Source organism: Sarcophilus harrisii, chromosome 5, assembly GCF_902635505.1.
Source record: "Sarcophilus harrisii chromosome 5, mSarHar1.11, whole genome shotgun sequence".
In the NCBI taxonomy this organism is placed as follows: Eukaryota; Metazoa; Chordata; class Mammalia; order Dasyuromorphia; family Dasyuridae; genus Sarcophilus; species Sarcophilus harrisii.
The window spans coordinates 14,316,000-14,338,557 of NC_045430.1; the positions used below are offsets into that span (position 1 = coordinate 14,316,000).

At 40.5% G+C, this 22,558-nt stretch overlaps 1 protein-coding gene across 1 annotated transcript in view; it reads left to right on the forward strand.

The window, feature by feature from the left end:
• Positions 1-22,558, forward strand: part of RAC2 (Rac family small GTPase 2) — a 37,296-nt gene that overhangs the window by 9,524 nt on the left and 5,214 nt on the right. The window contains exons 3-5 of the mRNA XM_003771126.4: positions 13,031-13,148; positions 15,031-15,093; positions 15,323-15,482. Of these exons, the coding sequence (XP_003771174.1) occupies positions 13,031-13,148; positions 15,031-15,093; positions 15,323-15,482 (341 nt within the window). The remainder of the gene's footprint in view (positions 1-13,030; positions 13,149-15,030; positions 15,094-15,322; positions 15,483-22,558) is intronic.

The window sequence follows — 22,558 nt, forward strand, 5'->3', positions numbered from 1 at the left end:
TGACCCTTGGGGTCCAAGGAGACCATGTGATTTGTAGATGGAAGGAGCTGGAGAAGACTTTCATCAAATTCCCCTAATTTTACAAATAAGGGAAACTGAGGCCCAGAGAAAAGGAGTGATTTGCTTAAGATCACACAATGAAACGAGGCATGTTCTGTACTAGAACTTCTCAGTCCTCCTCATCTGACTTAGTCATAACATCACAGAATTGCAGATTGTTAGTTAGAAGGGAATACACGGATCCCGGGGGTTCTTGACCCGAGATCTATTTATAGATAACATGCATTATATATAATTATATTAATATAATATTAATTATGTTTCTAGATAATATATGCGATCTGTTATATTTATTAAAAATTTATATGAATATATTTATTTGTATAATGCATACTGTATAGTTATGTATTATTGTATATCTATATTTTGTTGTTTTATTAATATATTTATAAATTATATATTTTGTTAACTGCATTTCATTAAAATTCATCTCCTTCATTATTCTATGTGTATATTATGTCAAGCATTTAACAACACGATCTTGAGAAGGGGATCATAGGTTTCACCAGAATGTCAAGGGGCGATGAAGATTAAGAGCACCTCGTCTAGTTCTAATACCTGACTTTACAACTGAGGGAACTGAGGCTCAGTGAGAACTGCCTTGTTCAAGGTCACCTGGCTTTAGAATGGAGTGGCCTGAAAGCAGGTAGTATTGGAGGGGAAATCGCTGCTAGAAGGAAGACTGGGTTTGGACTCCAAAGACTTGTCTCATGCTGTTTGTTTGCCTTCTCTCAATTTTCTTATCTATAAATAAAGAAAATTGGATTCATTGATCTCAGAGGATCCTTGTAGCTCAAAAAAGAGGATCTTATCAACTTATTCCTCAAACCATCCTATAAGGACTTATGGCCATATGTGAGAGGGAGATCCCTAATAAATGATGATAACAAGGACTCCATCTAGGGCATGTGTGATGAGAAAAGGAGAATGATTGCACCCAGAGTTCAAAGACCACATTAGAAAAACAGATCTGTTGGCTCTTTTCAACAATGAAGTGATTTAAGGCAATTCCAATAATTTTGTGATAGAAAGAGCCATCTGCATCCAGAGAGAACTAAGGAGACTGAATGTGTATAAAAGCAGAGTATTTTCACCTTTGTCGTTATTGTTATTGTTTGTTTGCTTGTTTTTTTTTTTTTTTGGTCTGATTTTTCTTATACAACATGATGAATATGGAAATATGTTCAGAAGAATTGCACATGTTTAGGGAGGGAGAAGCGAGGGAGGGAGGGAAGGAGAAAAATTCAGAACACAAGGTTTTGCAAAGGTGAATGTCGAAAGCTATCTTTGCATGTATTTGGAAAAATAAAAGGCTATTATAAAAAAAAAAAAGAAAGGAAAAAAAAAGAAAAACAGGTCTGATAGTTACTGTGTGTCCTTGGGCAAGGACAAGAAGCAAGGAATGATGAACAGATCAGGGGACTGGAAACCACATAGTTTGAATTTGAATCTTATCTTGTCCCTCACGTGGACATGAAGATGTCATTTCCCTTCTCTGGACCTCAGTTTCCTTATTTGAAAAATTAGAATATTGGACCTAGTGATTGCTAAGGTCCCTTCCTGCTCTCGATTGTATTGTAGATCATTTCTCTTTCATAAGCTTCAGGTAACTTATTCATAAAATGAGTGTCATTATAATTGTATTTCCTACCTTGCAAAATCATCTTGGGGGAAGGACTTTGTGAGCTGTAACATATTGTAAGCTTTTTGAGGGAAAGGGCCGTTTTTGTCTTCTTTTTTTTTTTTTTTTTTTTTTGTAACCCAGCAGTTAGCACAGTACCTGACACATAGTAGGTGCTTAATAAGTGCTTATTGATTGATATGAGCTCTAATCATCATTCTTTAGTGAGAAAGCTAAGACAACAGGAACCAAGGTAGCAAGAGCTGTCTTAGTTTCCCTAAGACATTAGATAAAACAGGGGTCCTCAAACTTTTTAAATAGGGGGCCAGTTCACTGTCCCTCAGACTGTTGAGGAGCTAGACTATAGTAAAAACAAAAACTTTGTTTTGGGGGCCTTTAAATAAAGAAACTTCAAAGCCCTGGGTGAGGGGGATAATTGTCCTCTGCTGCTGCATCTGGCCCACAGGCTGTAGTTTGAGGACCCCTGAAAAGGAATGGAAGGTTTCTACACTGTTGAATCTATTCTCTATTAAGAATTTATGAAAATAAAATTAAAAAAAAAAAACTGTTGCCTAGGTGAGGCAGAACCTCAAAAAAAAAAAAAAAAGAATTTAGGGAAGGTTATAAACAAGAAACTCACAGGGAGAGAACAGAGACAATTAGTCTTAGTAAGACCAGCATCCATGCACAAAAAATACATTATCAAATTTAGTCACCAAATAACACACAAAATACAAGTAATACATATATTACAAAAAATAATCAAGGAACAATTATAATGATAGCTCACATTTGTGTAGTGTTATGATTACAACGTACTTTTGTTGTTAATTAGTTGATTATTCTGTATTTATTGTTTAATTTGTTCATTATTTACTTGTTTAGTTTATTCATTATTTACTAATTTATTTAATTGTATTCACTATTTACTTGTTGATTTAGTTATTTAGTTGATTATTTAGTCAAGTCTTACAGAGATGCTGGAGGGATTTCCCATTTCCTTTTCTAGGTCATTTTACAGATGAGGAGACTGAGGCAGACAGAATAAAGTGACTTCCTTAGAATCACACAACTAGCAGGTGTCTGAGGCAGAATTTGAATGCAGGATTTCCTAAGTCCAGACCTGGAATTCTATCCTTTGTGCCAACTGTTACATACTTTTCCCCTTCTCTTGATTCTCATTCCAGTCCTGTGAAGTGGGTAGGGATAGGAAACTCCCTTTGCCAGTAAAGGTTGGCACCTGCCTTGCATTTGACTTCAGGGAGCTGCCTGGAACACTGGGAGGAGGAAGTTACTTGTCCAAAGTCTCCATGTGTGTCAGACGCAGGATTAGAACAATGGCTCTCTAGCCAGTGATGAGGACCATTACTGCCATTTTGCAAGTGTGGAAGCTAAGGCCTAGAGAAATGGTTTGATTAGTTCAAGGTCACTCCAGACAACCTGGAACCTTAAATGACACTGGAGATCTGTTCAAAACAATTAAGCACCTTCTTGGGCTCAGGGCCAGTCTGTGGGTCTAACACTGATAGGAATGGACAGTCATTTGTTATCTTGTCAGATCCTATATCTTGGTTATCAGGGCTACTTCCTGAAAATATATTCTGTTTGTCAGCTGATGAGAGGTAGGGTGGGGTAGCAGATACAGAGTGATAGGGAGGCCACTGTAATACAACAGAGTCTTGGCTGTTTTTAGCTGCCTTGGCAGGTCACTCCACCCTCTCTGAATGTTCAGCTTTCTCACCTATTAAATGAGAGGGGTGGAGATAGTGTTATATAGTATAGTGTTAAGAATGTTTTCTTCAAAGTCAGAAAAAGTGAATTCAAAGTTTGCTTTTGCCACCCACTATTTATATGATCTTGTCCAAGTCACTTAACTCATTTTTCTCATCTCTAAAATGAGGGGGCTTGTCTAAAATAGACAAGATGATCCCCGAGCCCTTCAAGTTATAAGTCTATGATTCTAAGTAATTTTATTGATCTGGACCTCAGTTTCCTCATTCCCTTCTAGCCATGATTGCTAGGAAGGTCATCATCACTAGCTGTCTTCTGCTTGGTGGGCTGTATCAAGTATATTGTGTTCCGTGGTTCTGCGTATCACATAATAGAAGGATGTAAACAAACTGAGGAGCCTATAGAAATTCGCCCTAAGGATGACAGAATTTCAGACTTTGGGATCACACCATGGGCACTAAATCTGTTGAAGAAATTGGGGATGTTTTCTAGAGGAAAAAAAAGACTTAGGGGGATGTGATCATTGTCTTTCTTTTTTTTTTTTTTTTCTTTCCTTTTTTTTTTTTTTAATTGTTATAGCTTTTTATTTTACAAGTTATATGCATGGGTAATTTTTCAGCATTGACAATGGCAAGATCTTTTTTTCCAACTTTTCCCCTCCTTTCCCACATGTTAAATATGTTAAGATATAAGTTAAATGCAATATAGATAAACATGTCTAAACAGTTATTTTGCTGTACAAAAAGAATCGGACTTTGAAATAGTGTACAATTAGTCTGTGAAGGAAATAAAAAATGCAGGTGGACAAAGATAGAGGGAATGGGAATTCTATGTTGTGATTCATAGTCATCTCCCAGAGTTCTTTCACTGGGCATTGCTGGTTCAGTTCATTACTGCTCTATTAGAACTGATTTGGTTCATCTCATTGTTGAAGAGGGTCATGTCCATCAGAATTGGTGATCATTGTCTTTCTAGTATTTAAAGGATTCTCATGTGCAAGAGGCACTAGCCTTGGTTAGCTTAGCCCCAGAAGGTGGCCCAGGTATAGAGACAACTTAGAAGTGATGGAAAGGAAAAAGCTGACAAAGCTCCTGTTTAATGGAATAGGGTCCTTGGGAGGTGGTAGGGTCCTTCCCATTGGATGTACCCAACAAGTAGTCAGTGAGCATTTTGGCACAGGTTTCTTGTTCTGGTAAAGGTTACCCTTGTTCTCCTCCAAGGTCCCTTCTAGCTCTGGGCATTGCTTGTTAAATTACAACCCATTATGCAGCCCTTAATGAATGTCACAAGCCCAAGGGAGCTGAGAGGGATCAGATAAGCAAACAATTACAGCTGACCTCCCATTCCTGACCAGAAATTTTCCAGGAGTCAAGAATTGGGGCGTCACCAAATTGTTGTCCAATGCCTTACTTCATAAATGAGAATTCTTATAGATCAGGAACTTAAGGGACCTTAGAAGTCATGGAGTTGGGGCAGTGGATAGAGCACCAGCCCTATTTTAATCTGGTCTCACTTAGCATTTCCTAGTTGTGTGACCCTGGGCAAGTCACTTAACCCCAACTGCCTCAGCAAAAAAAGAAAAAAAAAAGTCATGGAGTCCAACCCTCTTCACTTTATGTGGGGGGAGTCAATGGAAGCAAAGTCCTCAGAACCAGGAAGAAGCCAATCCTTTTATGGCTTGATTGCCTTGCCAGACTCCCCTTGGAAGAATGGGTTCATTCTCAGATGCTCACAAAATCCATTTTAAATGACCTAAGTGGCGGAGTGGATAGATTGATGTCCCAAGTTCAAATCCTGCCTGTATGGCCCTGTACAATTCACTTAACTTTTTTAGGTCTCAGTTTCCTTATCTGTAAAATGAAGAAAATAGTAACATCTATTTGTTGTTATATTGTAAACCAAAAGTTTGTGAAGTGATTTGTAAACTTTAAAGTGTTATATAGATATTGGATATGAGGGTGGTGATGAATTTCAGTTAATTGAAGAGTTATCTTTGGAAGAGGGGTTAGCCTTCTTCTGCTTGGTCCTAGAGAGGATGAGGGAGAAAATTTTGACTTGTTGTCAGGATAGACAATAATGCTTATGTTCACACCTTTAGAGAGCTCAGAAGTATTTAAGTACTCATTGGAGTTCACACGTTTGGGAGATTTCAGGGTTTAGTATGAGATATCTGAATTCACACCTCCTTTGAAGTTCTTAGGACTGGAGAGCACTCTGGGAGATAACCCATAATCCCATTCTCTCAGAGGAGGAGTTAACCTTTCGGAGATCATATATATAGAGGAAGCTCTTAGAGCTTTAAGAGAGTTATTTTGGGAATTGGGTTTCTGGGGAGGTTTTCCATCACTAGAAGTCTTCACTCACAGGCTCTTCCAGATGAACAAAAAAGATTCCCTTGGATGGGAAAGGGAGAGGGAAAGGGAGAGGGAGACACATAGAGTAGACAAAAAAATAAATTGAGACAGAGAGAGACAGAGACACATAAAGGAGACAGAAAAATTGAGACAAGAGAAATAAGGAGAAATAGAGAGAATGTGAGAAAGCAGATAGGGAAGCAGTGAAAGATAGACATTGAAAGTGCAACACACAAAAGTGGAAGAGTGAGAGAGAAAGGAAACTATTGAGACAGATACAGTGAGGGCAGAGAACAAGGCACCATGAAGTAGGGGAAGTAAGAAACTAAGAATGAGACAGAAGACCTGGAAGCCAGAGAAAGAACACAAGAGAGGGGGAGAGAGTCAGTGAGTGTGAGACTCGAATCTGTCAGTCTAAAAAAGGGGGGGGGGGTAAAGAAGGAAATAGGATCCCAGCCTTCTTCAGCCTCCCTGATCTCCCTCAGCCTCCTTTAGCCTTTCCTAGCCTCCCTCAATTTCTCTTGCCTCTTTGATCTTCCTCAGCCTCCCTTAGCCTCCCTCAGCCTTCCTTGTCTCCCTCATCTTGTTTTGTCTTTCTCACCTCCCTCACTCTTTCTTACTCCGCCCCCCTCAAGCTTCCCTTGGTCTCTCACCTCCCTCAGTCTCCCTAAGTCTCTCTTACCTCCTTTAGCATCCCCCAGTCTCTCACCTCCTTCAGCCTCCCTTAGGCCTCCCTCAATCTCTCGCCTCTCTTCACTCCTAAGCCTTCCTCACTTCCCTCAGCTTCTCTTACCTCCAATTAGTCCCTGATGGCAGCTGGTTGAGGTTGGGTCAGAGAAGCTCTCCAGAATAGGATCAAACTTCTCAGCATCTCCAGACTCTTTCAGGCAATGTAGTCCATACCCTTTCATGGTGCCTGCCCACTTCCTTTTGGTTCCCCTCCTTCCCACATATTCTCAGTCGCTTCCCCATGTCCCTTATCTTAGGCCCGAGACACCAGGAGACCTGAACCTTGGACAAATCCATTGCCTCTGAACAATGCCAGGGCCTTATAGAGAAGGAAACCTTTATCCCAACACCCAGGCCCCCATCTCGCTGGATGGGGAACCCAAACAAGTCTGATAATAATCACTTCCTTTTTAAAAAATAACACAGAGGAAGAAGGATAGACTAGGAAGAGCAACTGATTGAGAATCATGGGAATTTGGGCTTAAATCCCTTGTCTGCTACCAAGCACTTATATACCTTTGACAAGTAACTTCTCTTTCTGTGGGTCTCAGTTTTCTCACTTGTAAAACAGTATTTACACTAGATGGCTTCTGAAGACCCTCTCATCCCAAGATCTATAGTCCTGTAATCTTGTGAACTGGTCCTATTTTAATGACTCTGTAAGGTTCACAAAACACCTTCCTTCCACAAATCCAGTGAGGTAGTGAGTTATTATCCAAATCCAAGCCAATCCAAGTTACTCTGATAAGCATTTGTCAATCCCTTTCTCTGTGATAGGCTTAGGGGTGACAAATAAAAACAACAAATTGGTAGTCCCTGCCCTTGAGGAGCTTACGTTCTACTGGGGGAAATTCAGCATGTAAACAGGTAAATATTGTGATGAAAATATGAGGAGAAACTATTATCCAGTTCCTGTGGGTATTTGCAAAAATTTTGCATTTTAGATTTTAGCCATGGAGAGTGTTTACATGGTTTCTGTCTCTAACCATAGCTGTAACCGTAGCCGTGTGGCTACACAGCCCTGCCAGCCTGTGAATACCCACTTTACTCTCTCCAAGAATATAGATTCTTTAAGATTTCACTTGGTCATTTCATTGGAAATAGTGTTGGAGGGAGAAGCCTGGGATTAAAATCTTAGCAGTTATAGATCTTTAACAATTCACTTTACTCCTCTATCATCTGAAAAATGAGGGGATTGAATTCATTGACTTTTGAGGTCCGTGCTAGCTCTAGATCCAAAACTATGGTCTCTCTTATTTGTAAAATGAAAGAATTCAGCTCAATAATCTCCAAGGTCCCCCTGCCAGAGCTTAATCCAGGACTCTTGGAGTTCATCGAAAGAGACTTGTAAAGACTTCCTATACAGAAACTTTCTGGATGACGAGAAGGAAAGAGACATACAGACGGAGAGAAGGGTCTCCCCTTCCGACAGAGAGAGGAAAGAGAGAGAAATAGAAGGAGAGAAACAGAAACAGAGAGAGTGACACACACACACAGTGAGAGACAGAGAGACAGAGACAGAAAGAGGATGAGGAAGAAAGGAAGAAGAGGAAAAAGAAGAAGAGGAAGAGGAGGAGGAGGAAGAGGAAGAAAAAGGAGGAGAAAAAGAGGAGGGGGAGAGAGAACAAGAACCAAAAGAGAAAGGGACAACTTGATGGAGCAATATCAAGAGAAGAAAGAAAGAGATATAACTGTAGAGAGACTGATAGAGACAGGAAAGAGATATGAACCACTTTGGACATAGAAGAGACTGCTTTAAATTAAACTTGAAGAAAATTAAACCACCACCCAGATGGTGGAAGATCCGGAATGTTAAGCTCTGTGCTGTATATCATGCGCAGACAGCTGGTAAAGAAGCTTATGCTCTAGTTGGGAAGATAAGCTACACATAAGAAAGCATTGCCAATGATAATAGGGCATCTGTGCTAAGGGATTATAGGATAGGAGCCGATGGGGACCTTGAAAGGTCACCTAGTTCCATGTCTCATTTTACAGGTGGGAAAACTGAGGCCCAGAGAGATGAAGTGGCTTTGCCCAAGGTTACACAAGTCATAAAATATAGCTCAGAGCTGAACCCAGGTCTTCAAACTCCCAAAGTAAAAGCTTATTTCTTTACCTACTGCACCATAGTGGGCCTCAGTTTCCTGATCTAGTAAGTAAGAGAATGGGAATAAATTTTTCTGAGATCCACTCGACTCCCATAAGCTTATAAAATATAAAAAGGCACCATAGGATTGCAGTTGCTGTTCTCCATCCTACCTACAATGCCATGTATACAGCAGAGGCTTAATAAATGTAAATTGACTAGAAAAGAATTGCTTGGCTTTGCCCTGTTTTGCTGCCAGATGTCTCCAGTTGTCCCTGATAGGTCAATTCACCCTCCCGATCACATTTTCCTCATTTGCAAAATGAAGGGATTGGAGAAGATGATCTAGAGGGCCCCTATCATCTCTAAGTTTATGGTCTTAGGTAGAATTGAGAAAGGAGGAGGAGGGGCTTAACAAAGGCTAGCCATTCCTTTCCCATCCCTAGGTTTGTGCTAATCTGCATGACTGAGAAATCCCAAAGGACCCCGGTTGTTGTGAGGAAGCACTTTGCAATCTTGAAAGCATCATAAAAATGTGAATTATTAATTATTAATATTATTAATAGTTCCTTAACACTAAAATCCCCCTTGGGAGAGGGGGGATGAGCAATCTCTTAGTACTTAGCTAAGTGGTTAACTTAAGGACCTCAATGCAGAAAATTCAGCACCAGGGAATCCCAAATCATACTATCCTCTATTCTAGTCTGATCATGATTACAAGATTATGTTCATTTCCGGGTGAACAGTGAAGGAAAACCATTGGTAGAAGGGAATTGCCATGGGGAAGGAGATTGGTTGGAGGAGCTGGGGATGTTTAGCCTGGAGAAGATAAAACTTAATGGAATTGTTTGGGTACCAGGTGGGGTGAGAGTGTGGTGTCAGTCAATCAGTTCATAAACACTTATTAAGTACCTACTATGTGTCAGGCACAGTGTTGATATTGGAAAAGATCACCTTTAGTGGAAAGATCACTGAGCTTGGAGAGCTGACTAGAATTCAAATCTTGGCTCTGCTATTGACTATTTATGTGACCTTGGACAAATGTTCAGCCTCTCTGTACCTCAGTTTCCTGATCTGTAAAATGAATAATATTATACTTGAAGGTCTCTAGTTCCGAATGTATGGCTTTATGAATAAGGATAAGACTTGTTCTAATTGTCTCCAGAGAGCGAAACTATGGAGAATGGAGAAAAGTAACAGAAAATTTCGGTTCAATGCAAGGAAAACACTTCCTGATAATTAGAACTAGGGGTATGCTGGGTAAATATTTAATAACCAGCTATGTGGAATGGATGCATAACATACTTATACATTTAATCTTCTTGAGTAACATTTCCTCCATCCTTTTCCTGCCTAGACAAATCAGAGCACATAGAATAGAGCACAAACCCTGGAGTCAGGGGTACTTGAATTCAAATTTGTCCTCAGACACTTATTAGCTGTGTGACCTGGACAAGTCACTTTACCTCCAAAAAAGCACACCAAGCATTGATTTATAGAATTTGCTGATTCCTGAGATGGGAACCCTCATTTGAAAATTTAATAATTGCTTTCTGGAACAGTACAAGCAGACTCCAGTACATCTCTAAACTTTCTAAAAGTGGAAAAGGTGATTGAGTAGGGCTGGATGAACACTTGAAAAGAATGTTGGGAAGAGGATTCTTGGTCAAGTTCATGTTGGATTATTTGGTCTCTAAGGTTCCTTGTATCATTAACTCTGAGATGCTCTAGTTCTATGATGTGTAATCTGGAGAAGAAAAAACCCTTGATCAATAGCTTTAAATATTTTAAGCCACCAATATAGACATAATATACAATATCACCTACCTGGATTCCAGAGCTGGAGCTGGAAGGGACCTCTGAGACCATATGGATCAACTTACTAAAGAGCGATATGAAGGACAAGAACATTATTGACCAAGATCCCATGATCAGGGAAGGCTTTCTTGTAGAGGGCCACTTAACTGGGTTTAAGAGGATGGGTACATTTGAGAAGACCCTTGAATGAGCAAGTCACTTGGTCTCATAATAATTTCCCAGCATTCTCTATGACTATAAAAAGCAGAGAAGGTACCAATCTGGATTGGTAGAGTTGCTTCTTCTAAGGGACACTCCTTAGGCCCATGAAATCACAAGTTCCATAGAATCGATTCAGCAAGAAACTTGGAGGATATCCATCTAAACAAGAGTTCCCAATCCAAGTTCATTTAGGGAACATTGTTAGACCTCCCGTGACGGGGAGCCCAATACCTCTTGAGACAGCTCCTTCTGTCTTGGGCGGTTCAGAGTCTTTCATTTCAGAGTTGAAATTCAGCTTCCTGTAAGTTCCTGCCCTCTGTGGCCAAGCAGAGTACATCTAATCTATCTTCCCTGTGACTGCTCTTTAAATATTTAAAGACATTTATCCCTCTCTAGGTTAAACATCAAAGAATGTAAGTATAGTAAGGTAGCTTGGGGTCAGCCTCTAAATGAACAAGCATTTCTTCTATAATACCTCTGACAAGTGACCACTTGACCTTTTCTTAAAGACTTACAGGAAAGGGGAGCTCACTATCTCCCAAAGCAATCAATTCTTTTTTGGATTGGCTCTAATTGCAAGGCAATTTTCTCTCTAGTGAACGGGAATCTGCCATTCTGCCACATCTAGCTGTGGATACTGTATCGATGTTCTATTTGCCTGCCTGCCTTCTGCCAACCTCACACATCCATCTTTCACCATTCTGATGACCCACGTCCTTGTTTTCTCCAGCTTATCAGTGAAGGTCCCCCAATATGGCACCCTGACATTGAAAACAGGGATCCTGATGGAGTCTGATCGGGGCTGAGTCTGGGAGGCTGGCTTTCCTTTCTCTGCCTTCTATAATTCTCTGAGTAAAGGATGAATGAGGAAAACTTCCTGGTAGGGATGGAATTTTAAGTGTTGTGTTGTATTGGATTCTAGTAGGGCTGCCTTCAACAAGAGTCCCTCAGGACCCCTCTCCACTAAACTGGACTGAATAGTATCAGAACTATAGAAGTAGAAAGGATCTTAGAGGCTGAATAATTGCTTTCTGGAATTTTACAGAGAAGGAAACTGAGGCAGAAGTAAGTTAAGTGACTTGCACAGAGCCACACAGTTAATAAGTGTCTGATATAGAATTAAAAGGCAAATCTGCCTGACTATACATCCAAAGCCATAGTCACCATATCATGCTAATCCTTTATTGAAGACATCAGGAAGATCTCAATCTCCAGGTTTGGCTCCTTCATTTCCTTTGCTCAGTGATATTACAAAGTTTCCATAGCTTTCCCATGCCTTAGTATTCCTATCTGTCTGATGAATTAAAGCTGTGGACCCTGCCTGTCTGGGTCTAGGATGCATAGATGACAGAAAATGCATCTCTCCATTTTGATCAAGTCAGGAAAAAATATGGGTGACTGCTAACTACATTGGATTTGAAGGGGAAAGATTAGATCCCAGCTCTGCTACTGGAAAGACTTTTCAAAGTTATCAAATCCAACTTCCTTATTTTACAGAGAAGGAAACTGAGTCACAAACCTCACTCATTTTAAAAATATTTAATGGTTTTTTTATTTTTCCAAATACATTTAAAGTCAACTTTCAATATTTACTTTTGTAAGACTCTGTATTCCAAATTTTTCTCCCTTCTTCTCTTTCATCCCTCTCCCCAAGACAGCAAGTAATCTGATACAGATTAAAAATTCTTTTAAATATATTTTCATATTTGTCATGTTGTGCTAGAAAAAATCAGACTTAAAGGGGGAAAATACAAGAAAGAAAACAAAAAAAAAAAACAAAAAGGTGAAAATACTATGCCTCGATCACTAAACAAAAGGTGAAAATACTATGCTTTGATCCATATTCAGTCTCCATAGTATTCTCTCTGGATATAGATTGCAATTTTATCCCAAGGCTGTTGAAATTGACTTGAATCACTCCATTATTGAGAAGGCTCAAGTCCATCACAGTTGATCATTACATAATCTTGCTGTTACTGTGTGGAGTGTTCTCTTAGTTCTGTTCATTTCAGTGAGCATCAGTTCATGTAAGTTTTTCCAGGCTATTCTGAAATCAGCCTGTTCATCATTTCTTATTGAATAATAATATTCTGTTACATTCATAAAACATAACTTATTCAGCCTTTCCCCAATTGATGGGCATCCACTCAATTTCTGGTTCCTTACCACTGAAAAAAGGTAAACGTGGCTTTCTTGACTCTACAGCTGTTGTTCTTTCCATTGTTTTACCACATAAACTTCCCTTTAAGTCACTTCCCCTCCTGGACCTCGATTTCTTCCCTTGTAACATGAGGGAGTTAATCCATTTCAGTTCTTGAGCTTTCGATCTACTCTTCCCTGGGATTAAACCTTTCCTTTCAACATTGACATTTTCAATGTTCAACAGCCATTAAGTACATTTCTTCATTTCCTCTTCTGCTTGATTTGCAGGTTTGATAACTATTCAGCCAATGTGATGGTTGACAGCAAACCAGTGAACCTGGGGCTGTGGGATACAGCTGGGCAGGAGGACTATGACCGTCTTCGGCCTCTTTCCTATCCCCAAACAGTAAGTTCTACCTTCCTCTCATCCCAGATACCCTGCCTCCCCCTCTCTAGATCCTTCTTCCTATCTCGTCTTCCTCTTGCTCAACATTGGAATGGAGAAGGTGAATCAGCAGCAAGTGGTCCCTTCTTCCTTCCCTTCTCTCATGTCAGTCTCAGACTGATAGGGCTACCTTTAACATAAGTCTTCAGCTTCTTCCTAAAAGACTGGACAGTTCAGGGCTTTTGATGAGAAATTTGATTAGCTTTGTCCTTGATGTAGAGACTACTGACTTTACACTCTAGCATCAGGAGACCCCCTGATATATGCCTTGGAAGACACGAAATGTAAAGATGTCAGTTTGGCTCCCTACCTTGGAATTCCTCAAATTAATTTGTGTTTATAAGGAAGTCATGAGTGATAATGTGTAAAATAATGTAGTCTCAGGAGATTAAATTACCTTTTGATCTTCAGAGCCCCTCTTATCCTCCAAAATAAAAATGGCATTCATGAATGAATGAATAAAATACAATGGATGAGCAGTGAAAGAATGAATGCTGGGTAAAGAGTGGGTAAATATTTAGGGTAAAGGATGGTGGGTAGAAGCTGAAGAGTGAATGGTGACTGATAGGTGAAAGATGGATGCATAATGGCTGATGGGTAGGTAGAAGATGAGAGAAAGTTGGTGGTTTGGTAGGTAATAATTCGTAAAGCTAAATGGGAAATGATTGCTGATAGGTAAAGGGTGGATTGTGGAGGAATGCTGGCCAGTGGCGAGTAATAGATAAAGGAAAAATGGTGAGTATATGATGGATGATGGATGAATGGTAAATGGTGGCTGACAGGTGAATAATGGATGATAGAATAATGGTAAGTGAAGGAAGCCTGGTGGTTAATCTGTGAGAGGAGAGTGATGAGTAGATGGTGGCTGATAGGTGAGGGAAGATTTGTATATGGATGGTGGACAATAAGTGACTGAGTGTTAGATGATGGTGAATAGTGGTTGATGATAGTGGTGAATAGTAGAGGATGAATTGTAAATGATGGGTGAATGGCAACTGATAGTTAAAGAGTAAACCACAGGGAGAGGTGGATAGGGAAAAGATAGAAAGCAGATGAATGATAAATGGTGGGTGAAAAGTAGATAGTAAAAGAAAGTAGATGAATGGAGAATGGTAGCTGATGCATGGAGTACAGGTAATAGGTGAAGACAGGGTAATGGATAATGGGTGAATGGAGGATTCTTGGTGAGTGGTAGTTCATAGGTGAAATATAGATGGGGGATAAAAGATCACACATTCTATGGACCAACCAGACTGTTTTATTGGCTTTCTCTGTACAAGACATTCCCACCTCTGAGTCCTTGAACAGATTGTCCCCCATGTCTGGAGTATCCTTTCCTTCTTAACTTCTACCAGTTGTACTCCAGTCCCCAGTTTGTCAGTGCTTCTTTCTCCTGCCCTGTCCCAATACTTCATATGTATTTTGTCTTTACCATCTATTTACTTCTCTATGAACAATGTGCACTCCCCAATTAAAGGCAGAGATCATTGTATCCCCAGTACCCATCATAGTGTCTGGCAACTAGTAGGTGTTTAATCAATGCTTATTGATGAGTTGCTTTAAGGTGGGTGAATACTAGATGGTTTATAATGGAATGGGGGTGGGTGGTGAATAAGCAGAAGGTGTTAAATAAAAGACGGGTACAGAGCATTCGTCAGCCAACAGCCCATCTCTCTTTCTTGGTAAAGATTCAGATGTCCTCATCTTTCCCCTGAGTTGTTCAATCCATCCATGAGAGTCATAGAGTGCATGGCTTGAGAATGAGGGGAATGCACTGCTTGTTCCTGGTTCTGTTTGGCCTCCCCCTTTACTGATTTGTCCCCTTCCTCTCCTCTCTTCTCAGGATGTCTTTTTGATCTGCTTTTCCCTTGTGAGCCCAGCCTCATATGAGAATGTTCGTGCAAAGGTGAGTAAACCCTTGGGATACTCAGCAAAAGGAGATCGACAGTTTTGGGGCAGGAGCATAGGGTGGCTCCATCGGCTTCCTCCCATAGAGGCAACTTTGAATGATGGTAGTTGTGTTGGGCAACCAGTTGTGATTGGTGGAGACAGAGTGTCCCAGGAGGGATATTGTGATTGCGTGCCTCCTAACTTTGTGACTCTTCTCCTTCTCTGCTGACTCTTTTCCCACTCAGTGGTACCCCGAGGTTCGGCATCATTGCCCCAGCACCCCCATCATCCTGGTGGGCACCAAATTGGATCTTCGTGATGACAAAGACACCATTGAGAAGTTGAAGGAGAAAAAGCTAACACCTATCACTTATCCACAGGGTCTTGCCCTTGCCAAAGAAATAGGTAAGAGTTCTTTGACTTGACAGTGGAGATCTGAGGGCAAACTGCCATTTTTCTCTATTCATTTCTAATGTCTAGCACTCTACTCCCCTCCAGGCAGAGGCAGAAGGGAGAAGAGGGGATCTTCCCATACTGGGAAATCCTCCTTTTTGGTTTCAGACAATGGCTGGCAGGGAGGGTGAAGATAAAGGCTTGAACATGTCCTATGGACTCTGTGCTTGAATGAAGGTCCTGTTATATCCTGCCTCATCCAATTGTATTAGAAGATCATAGATTCTGAGATGGTACTACTAAAAAAAAAAAGAGCAACTCTTCCTAATAATCAGAGACAGCCACCTTGGGTCCTCTCTCACTAAGTATCATTCAGTTGTCAGTCAATAAACATTTACGAAGTAATTTTTATGTTCTGGGCATTATTCTAAATGCTAGGGATACAAAGAAAGGCAAAATCATAGTCCTTTCCCTCAAGCAGCTTACAGTCTCATGGAAGAAATAATATACAATTATCTATGTTCATAAAAGATAGGTGCAGCATAAACGGGCAGTTGTCTCAGAGAAAAGGCACTAGTTGGGGCAGAGAGGTTATCCTCCTGTTGGGAATGTTGGAATTGAGGGGTTTTATTCAAAGAAAAGTCTTTGTAGCCTATGAGGTCGCTTTCAGATTTGGATTCTATGATTCTGGGGTTCTGTCTTTCCTTCTCTTTTTGCTTGGGCTCCTCTCTTGTATGAATAAACGAAGTGCTGATTAATCACTTATGTGCCCAGCACTGTGCTAAACACTAAAGATATAAATGGAAAAAGTGAGACAATCCTTGTCCTCAAATAACTCACATTCTCATTGGGGGTAGATAACACATAAGAAGAAAATTTCAGCAATTATCATTCTGGGGGGAGAAGAAGCAGAGTAGATGGTAAGGCCCTTAAGCAGGGATTGATGGTAAGACCCAATTGTCCTCCATCTCATCAGAGGAATAGAGTTGGTAACCCTCATCTCATTCAGGTCTTTTGAACAGTAAAGGCACTTAGATAGTTTGGGGTGATGTGGAACCATGGAAAGGGATATAAGGAAGGTACCCCATTTGGATTTTTATTTTATTTTATTTTTAATACACATTGTTTTATGAATTATGTTGGGAGAGAAAAAGCAAATGGGTAAAACCATGGGAGAGAAAAAAAAAAAGAAAGAAAGAAAATGAACCTAGCATGTGTTGATTTACATTCAGTCTCCTTAGTTCTTTCTCTGGTTGCATATGGAATTTTTTGTCCAAAGTCTATTGGGATTGCTTTGAATCACTGAACCATTGAGAAGAACCAAGGAAGGCACCCCATTTGTATTGGGTTGTCCTGCTGCCCAGTCTTCCTGCTTGGAATCTGGGTAGCTTAGGTAGAAAGAGAGGGCTGAGGAAGGGAATAAAGTGAAGAGGGTGTCTCGTGGTGGTGGTGGGGGGGTGAGATGGGAGCACCTACCTCTTCTTCTGTCTTACTCTGATTTATCTTTAGATTTCCCCAATTCTTTTTTCCATCAGTTCTGGGATGTGCCCTCTTACCTGCTCCTCCTTTTCGGGATCACAACATGGTAGAAAGCTCTGGATTTAGCACCAGAGAACTTAACTGTACGATCCTGGACAAGGATCCCTCAGAACCCCCCATTGTAGAATGTGGACATCTTCCTTCTCTAAGCAATATGAGCTTTAAGGAAGGAAGACTCCCCAATACTGGGGCCATTTCTTTAGTGGCCTGGGAGGGAGAGCTCTTCAAAGTTTAAATCTTGAGACACAGAGGGGGTGTAGGGAATGAGAGCAGGCAGGTCTCAAGCTTCTGCCAAGTTTGCTCCATGATCTTATAGCATTATCCAAATTGTGGATTTCTGTCAATCTCTCAGAGAAACACAAGGGTATGGTACCCATCCTTTGGTCAATGACCAAAGTTTGGAGGGATGACAAACATGTTGGAGGGCAGACTTGACAAGCGCCTGAAAGGACTCAGAATTCTGGCATAAATCAAATAAGACTATTTGTTTTTGGTTGGATCTGGAATTTCACATCCTTACATGGCTGTGAAAAATTCCCTTTGCCAATAGGGATCAACCCTTGTTCTACAACTAATAGATATAGTTCCTTGATTATGATGAAATTTGATGGACATCAGTGAAAAGTCCGACACAAATTTAATTTATTTTTTTTACAAGAGCAAGGTATTAGAGGCATGGCTTACATAGCAGGGAATTGAAAAAAAAATCTGAAGGTACTAATGAACTACAAACTTAATTAATGGATCAACAAACATTTATTAAGCACCTACTATATGCCAAGTATAATGTTTAGGATACAGAGACCAAAAACACAAAGAACTTCAAGCTCAGTCCCTGCACTCTGTGTTTATTTTATCCACAAAGGCAAACACACTCATATTGATAAATTAGTATAGTTTAATAAAATAGAACATCATATCATAAAATGTAGCATTGTGTATGTGTATAATTATGTAATATGTTATTATGTATCATATTATATATTATAATTACATAATATATATTATATTTCTATATATGATATAGAATTATATATTATTTTATTCTTTTTGTTATATTTATTATTAATATAATATAAATAAATATTAAATAAATTATTATTTATTATTATATAGAATAGAGATGAAATATATATTATATAGAATATTACATATTTCTATATCATATATATTATATATAATTCAAAATCTAGCTTAACTTAACCCATAATATTATATAACATGAAATAACATGACAAAAATATAAGATCATATAAATGATATGATACAATGCAACAGAATTCCACAGAAGGCAAGATGATACAATGTAAAATAATAAAAGAAAATGTATTAATATAGTATAAGACAGGAAAACATTATAGGGTAGGACACAATAGAATACAATAAAATGTAGCATGATAGAATACAATGTGTTATAACACAACACATAGCATACCTAGTTTGGGTAGTCAGTCCTGTGACACGGCAGCCTCCAAAGCTAAGGCAGGCTCATGTTGCCTTAGCGGAGGTGGAGTGCCCATGCCTTGGTTGCCATATCTACAATAATGAACTCATTTTGGTTCACATTTTAGGAAGGAAATGGACAAGTTGGGAAGGGTGGGGTGGCCAAGGAGGGTGGTCAGGGTTTGAGGTAAAGAGCCCTGAGAACATGCCGTGTGAGTATCAGCTGAAGGAGCTGGGGGTGTTTATCCTGGAGAAGAGAAGATTCAGAGGAGATGAAATCCTCATAGATTTGAGTGTTCACTGGGCTGTCTTGGAGATGAGCGAGGAACTTTGTTCTTCTTGCTCTCAGAGGACAGAGCTGGAATCTGTAGAGAGGAACCTTTCAGCCAGAGGCAAGGACATGTTCCTAATAAAAACTGTCCTGATGCTGAATTGGGGCTATGGAAGGCAGTGCTCCAGACTTTTGGACTCTCTTTCAGAGGCTGTTTACGAGGAAAGGTTGAGTGATGACCTGCTGAAAAAGTAAGAGAGGGAATTCTTGTCCCAGACTAATTAAGGGCTAGATGGTCCTAGAAGCCTACTACTTACTACCACTACTTCTCCTACTACTACCACCACCACTACCACCACTACTACTGCTACCATTACTACTGTTACTACTACTATTACTACCACTATTGCTATCACTACCACCACTATTAATACTACTACCACTACTAGTACTACTAATACTACTACCAGCACTCCTACCACCACCACTGTTACTGTTACTGCCGCCTCCATTACTACCACTAGTGCTGCTCCTACTACTCCTACTCCTATCCCAAGTTGAGGCAGCATGGGACCTTGGAGCCAGGAAGGTCAAGTGTTGCCTCTGTTGTACAGTGGCTGTGTAACTGTGACATGTCATCTTCAACGCCCCATATGTTTCTCCAAGACTATACATGATGCAACAGGTGCTAGACCCATGGGTGAAGACACTTTCCTTACTGGTCACTCCTTGTCCAATTCCAATTAAAAGTCCTCAGAGATGACATTTATCGATTGCCATAAGAACTTTCCAGTTCTTACAACACAGAAGCTAGCTAACAATTAACTTGTGAGGCACATAGGGTATATCTCTCAGCTCTGTTTTCTAGGACCAGAAACTGAGGTTCAGGGTGGCTGAGTGGCCGGCGCAAGGGGCCATGGAATAAGTGGCAGTCGGGTTTGCCCCATGGCTGGCAGGATTCCTGGTACTCTCAAAGGCCGATTCAGGAGGAAGTCTGGCCCTGCCCTCGGGTGCCCTGGCTCTGTTCCTCCTGTAATCTGACCGCCTGCCTGTTGACATTTTACAACTTTGTGGCCAAATAGCAGCCCTCAGCTCCCTACCCCCCATCTCTCAGTCTGTCTAACTTCACCATCTCCTCCTTCCGGCCGGAACTGGGAGGGTCCTGAAATGGGAGGCCTTCACATCTCTTCTCTCTTAAACAGGAAAAGAAACCACAACTTCCTGTTCTCTTCCCCTCATGACTACTTAATGTTAGGGGCTCAGCTCTGGCCAATCTACCCCCGGGCCTTGCTCTTGTCAGCAATCCCTTGCCTCCTCTTCCTCCTGCTATGTCACAGTGCTCACCATAGCGGTGCCATGCCCAAGATTTGACCTGGTCACAACTAATTCTTCTCCCTTGGTTCCACCAGCTCATTAGACTGACAGTTATCTCAGGGAAATGACAGATACAGGAAGAATATAAGGGAGAGAAGGGTTGGGGAGAATGGACACAAACAAAGCAGGTGGGATTTCGGAGGGAGATGCTAAATACTCTTCTGTGTGCTTTGGGCTTGAAGGATAATAAAGGGCATCCTCCCTGGCCTCAGGGAGCTTCCAGTGTCCCTGACCAGCCTAGGTAGACTGACTAGTAGGGCTCTAGATCTTATAATTTCATTGTGCAGATAGGGAAACAGATTCAGAGAAAATGATGTCATCTGAGGACAGGGAGCAAAGAGCAGTTCCTGTAATGGAATCTCAATTTTCTAGACAGATGCTCTGGAATCATCTAGATGAAAACTTATATTTATTGACCATTTTTGCATCTTTTGTAGAATCATCAAATGTCAGAGCTGGGAGGGACTGTGCAGATAGGGAAACTGAGATTCAGAGAAAAGGATGTCATTTGTCTGAGGTCCCACAGGGAGCAAAGAGCAGATCTTGTAATAGGATCTCAATTTTCTAGACAGATGCTCTGGAATCATCTAGATGAAAACTTCTTATATTTATTGAATATTTTTACATTTTTTGTAGAATCATCAAATGTCAGAGCTGGGAGGGGCCTTAGAACAGGCAATGTCAGAAGTGGGTGGGGTCTTAGAACAAGCTCTAGGAGGGACTTAGAATAGGTGACTTCAGAGTTGGAAGGAACCTCGGGACAGAGAATGATAGGGCTGAGAAGGCCCATAGAATAGGGAATGTCAGAACTGGAAATATCATAGAACAGAAGATATTAAAGAAATTAATTCAATTCCCTGATCTTGCAGATAAATAAACTTATGTCTAGGAAAGATAATTGACTAACCAAACTTCAAACTGGTGAAAAATTAGCAAACTATGCTTCTCTCATTCCATCCTGGGGAATGGGAATCGTCAACAGAGCTGAAATTTCTTCCTCTCTCAGCCTCCTCTCGAGACTTCCCCTCAGCTCAGTTGAGCTCCTCAGGGTTCATTCCTTTTGGAATACCCGGGAGAGCTGTTGGAATACACAGGAGCCATCTGACAGTGGCTGCTGGAGATGCAACCCAGAATGTATCATCTCCCTGTTCGGGCGCCAAATGTGATGACTGTGTATTTAAAATCAGCTGGAGTCAGGAATTCAGGTTAGGGGAAAATCTTCAATCTTTATTCTTTGTGGAGGTGAAGAAGGATCGAGATCGCAGCTGCCAGCAGTCTCTTTTTTGCCTCTCTCTCCACCCCTCTTCCTCCACCCCCCAAAATTGTCATTCCTATACAACACATCAGGACTTGCACAAAGAGGGGGCAGGGGCCATTCTTTCTCCAAGCATATATATTAATAGAGTATGGTCCAATTACTATTTAGCTTCACGTGCTTAGGACCTCAGTGCATCAACTCGAGCTTCAGCCCATTATACATTCTCTTATCAAAAAGCATGTTTGAATTCACAGAATATATATATAGTTCCCCTGCCCCCAATACCCTGTGAGACTGGCAAGACAAATATTAATATCTTCACTTCACAGATGAAAAACAAGTGAGAGCATCATGGGACCCATGATTGGTAAATGATTCATCCGGGATCCATAATATGTATTCAAACCCAGAGCTCCTCACGTACTTTGCACAGAGTGTCAAAATGGATAGAGAATCAGGGTTGCGATGATGAATGTTTAATAATCAGCTTTCCAGAAAAAAGAATTACACATAATTGCAAATTTAATCTTAATTATTAACATTTTTGCCATAGTTTTTTAAGTGGAGACATCAACAAAACAGGAAATTGGGCCTTGGTTTGTAACATTCGCCAGTTTCTGAAGTGTAAAAACTCACACTGAAAATGTATCTGTTGGCAGTAACAAGTTGGGTAGAGCTGCCTCCAGCACATCTCTGTGAGAGATGAATTGGTGATCAAGAAGACATGAGTTCAAATCCAGCCTCAAACATTTACTATCTGTGTGATCTTGGGCAAGTCATCCTACCTTGAAGAGCATCAGTTTCCCCATTGTCAATGCGAATAATTGTAACACCTATCTATCTATGCTACTTGGCCTTCTGCCTAGCCAGAGGTGGGTAATCCTTCGATTTTCTTGATGCTCAATGGGACTCTAGAGGTCATCTTGTTCAACTCTTTCAATTTACTGATAGGAAACTGAGGCTCAGGAACGTGAGTTTCAGAAACAGCTATTCTGACTCGGAATCCCTCTTTAGGGAGGAGGTTAGATTCTCCCTGACTTTTCACTGTCTGAAGCAGTGGTATCAAAATAAAACAAAAACGAGGGCTTCTAAGTCATACATAATCCTGTGGTCCACAATGACCAAGAAAACCACAGTGTTTAAATATTCTTTTTTTATCTTTTGTGAGGTGATTGAGGTTAAGTGACTTGCTTAGGGTCACAT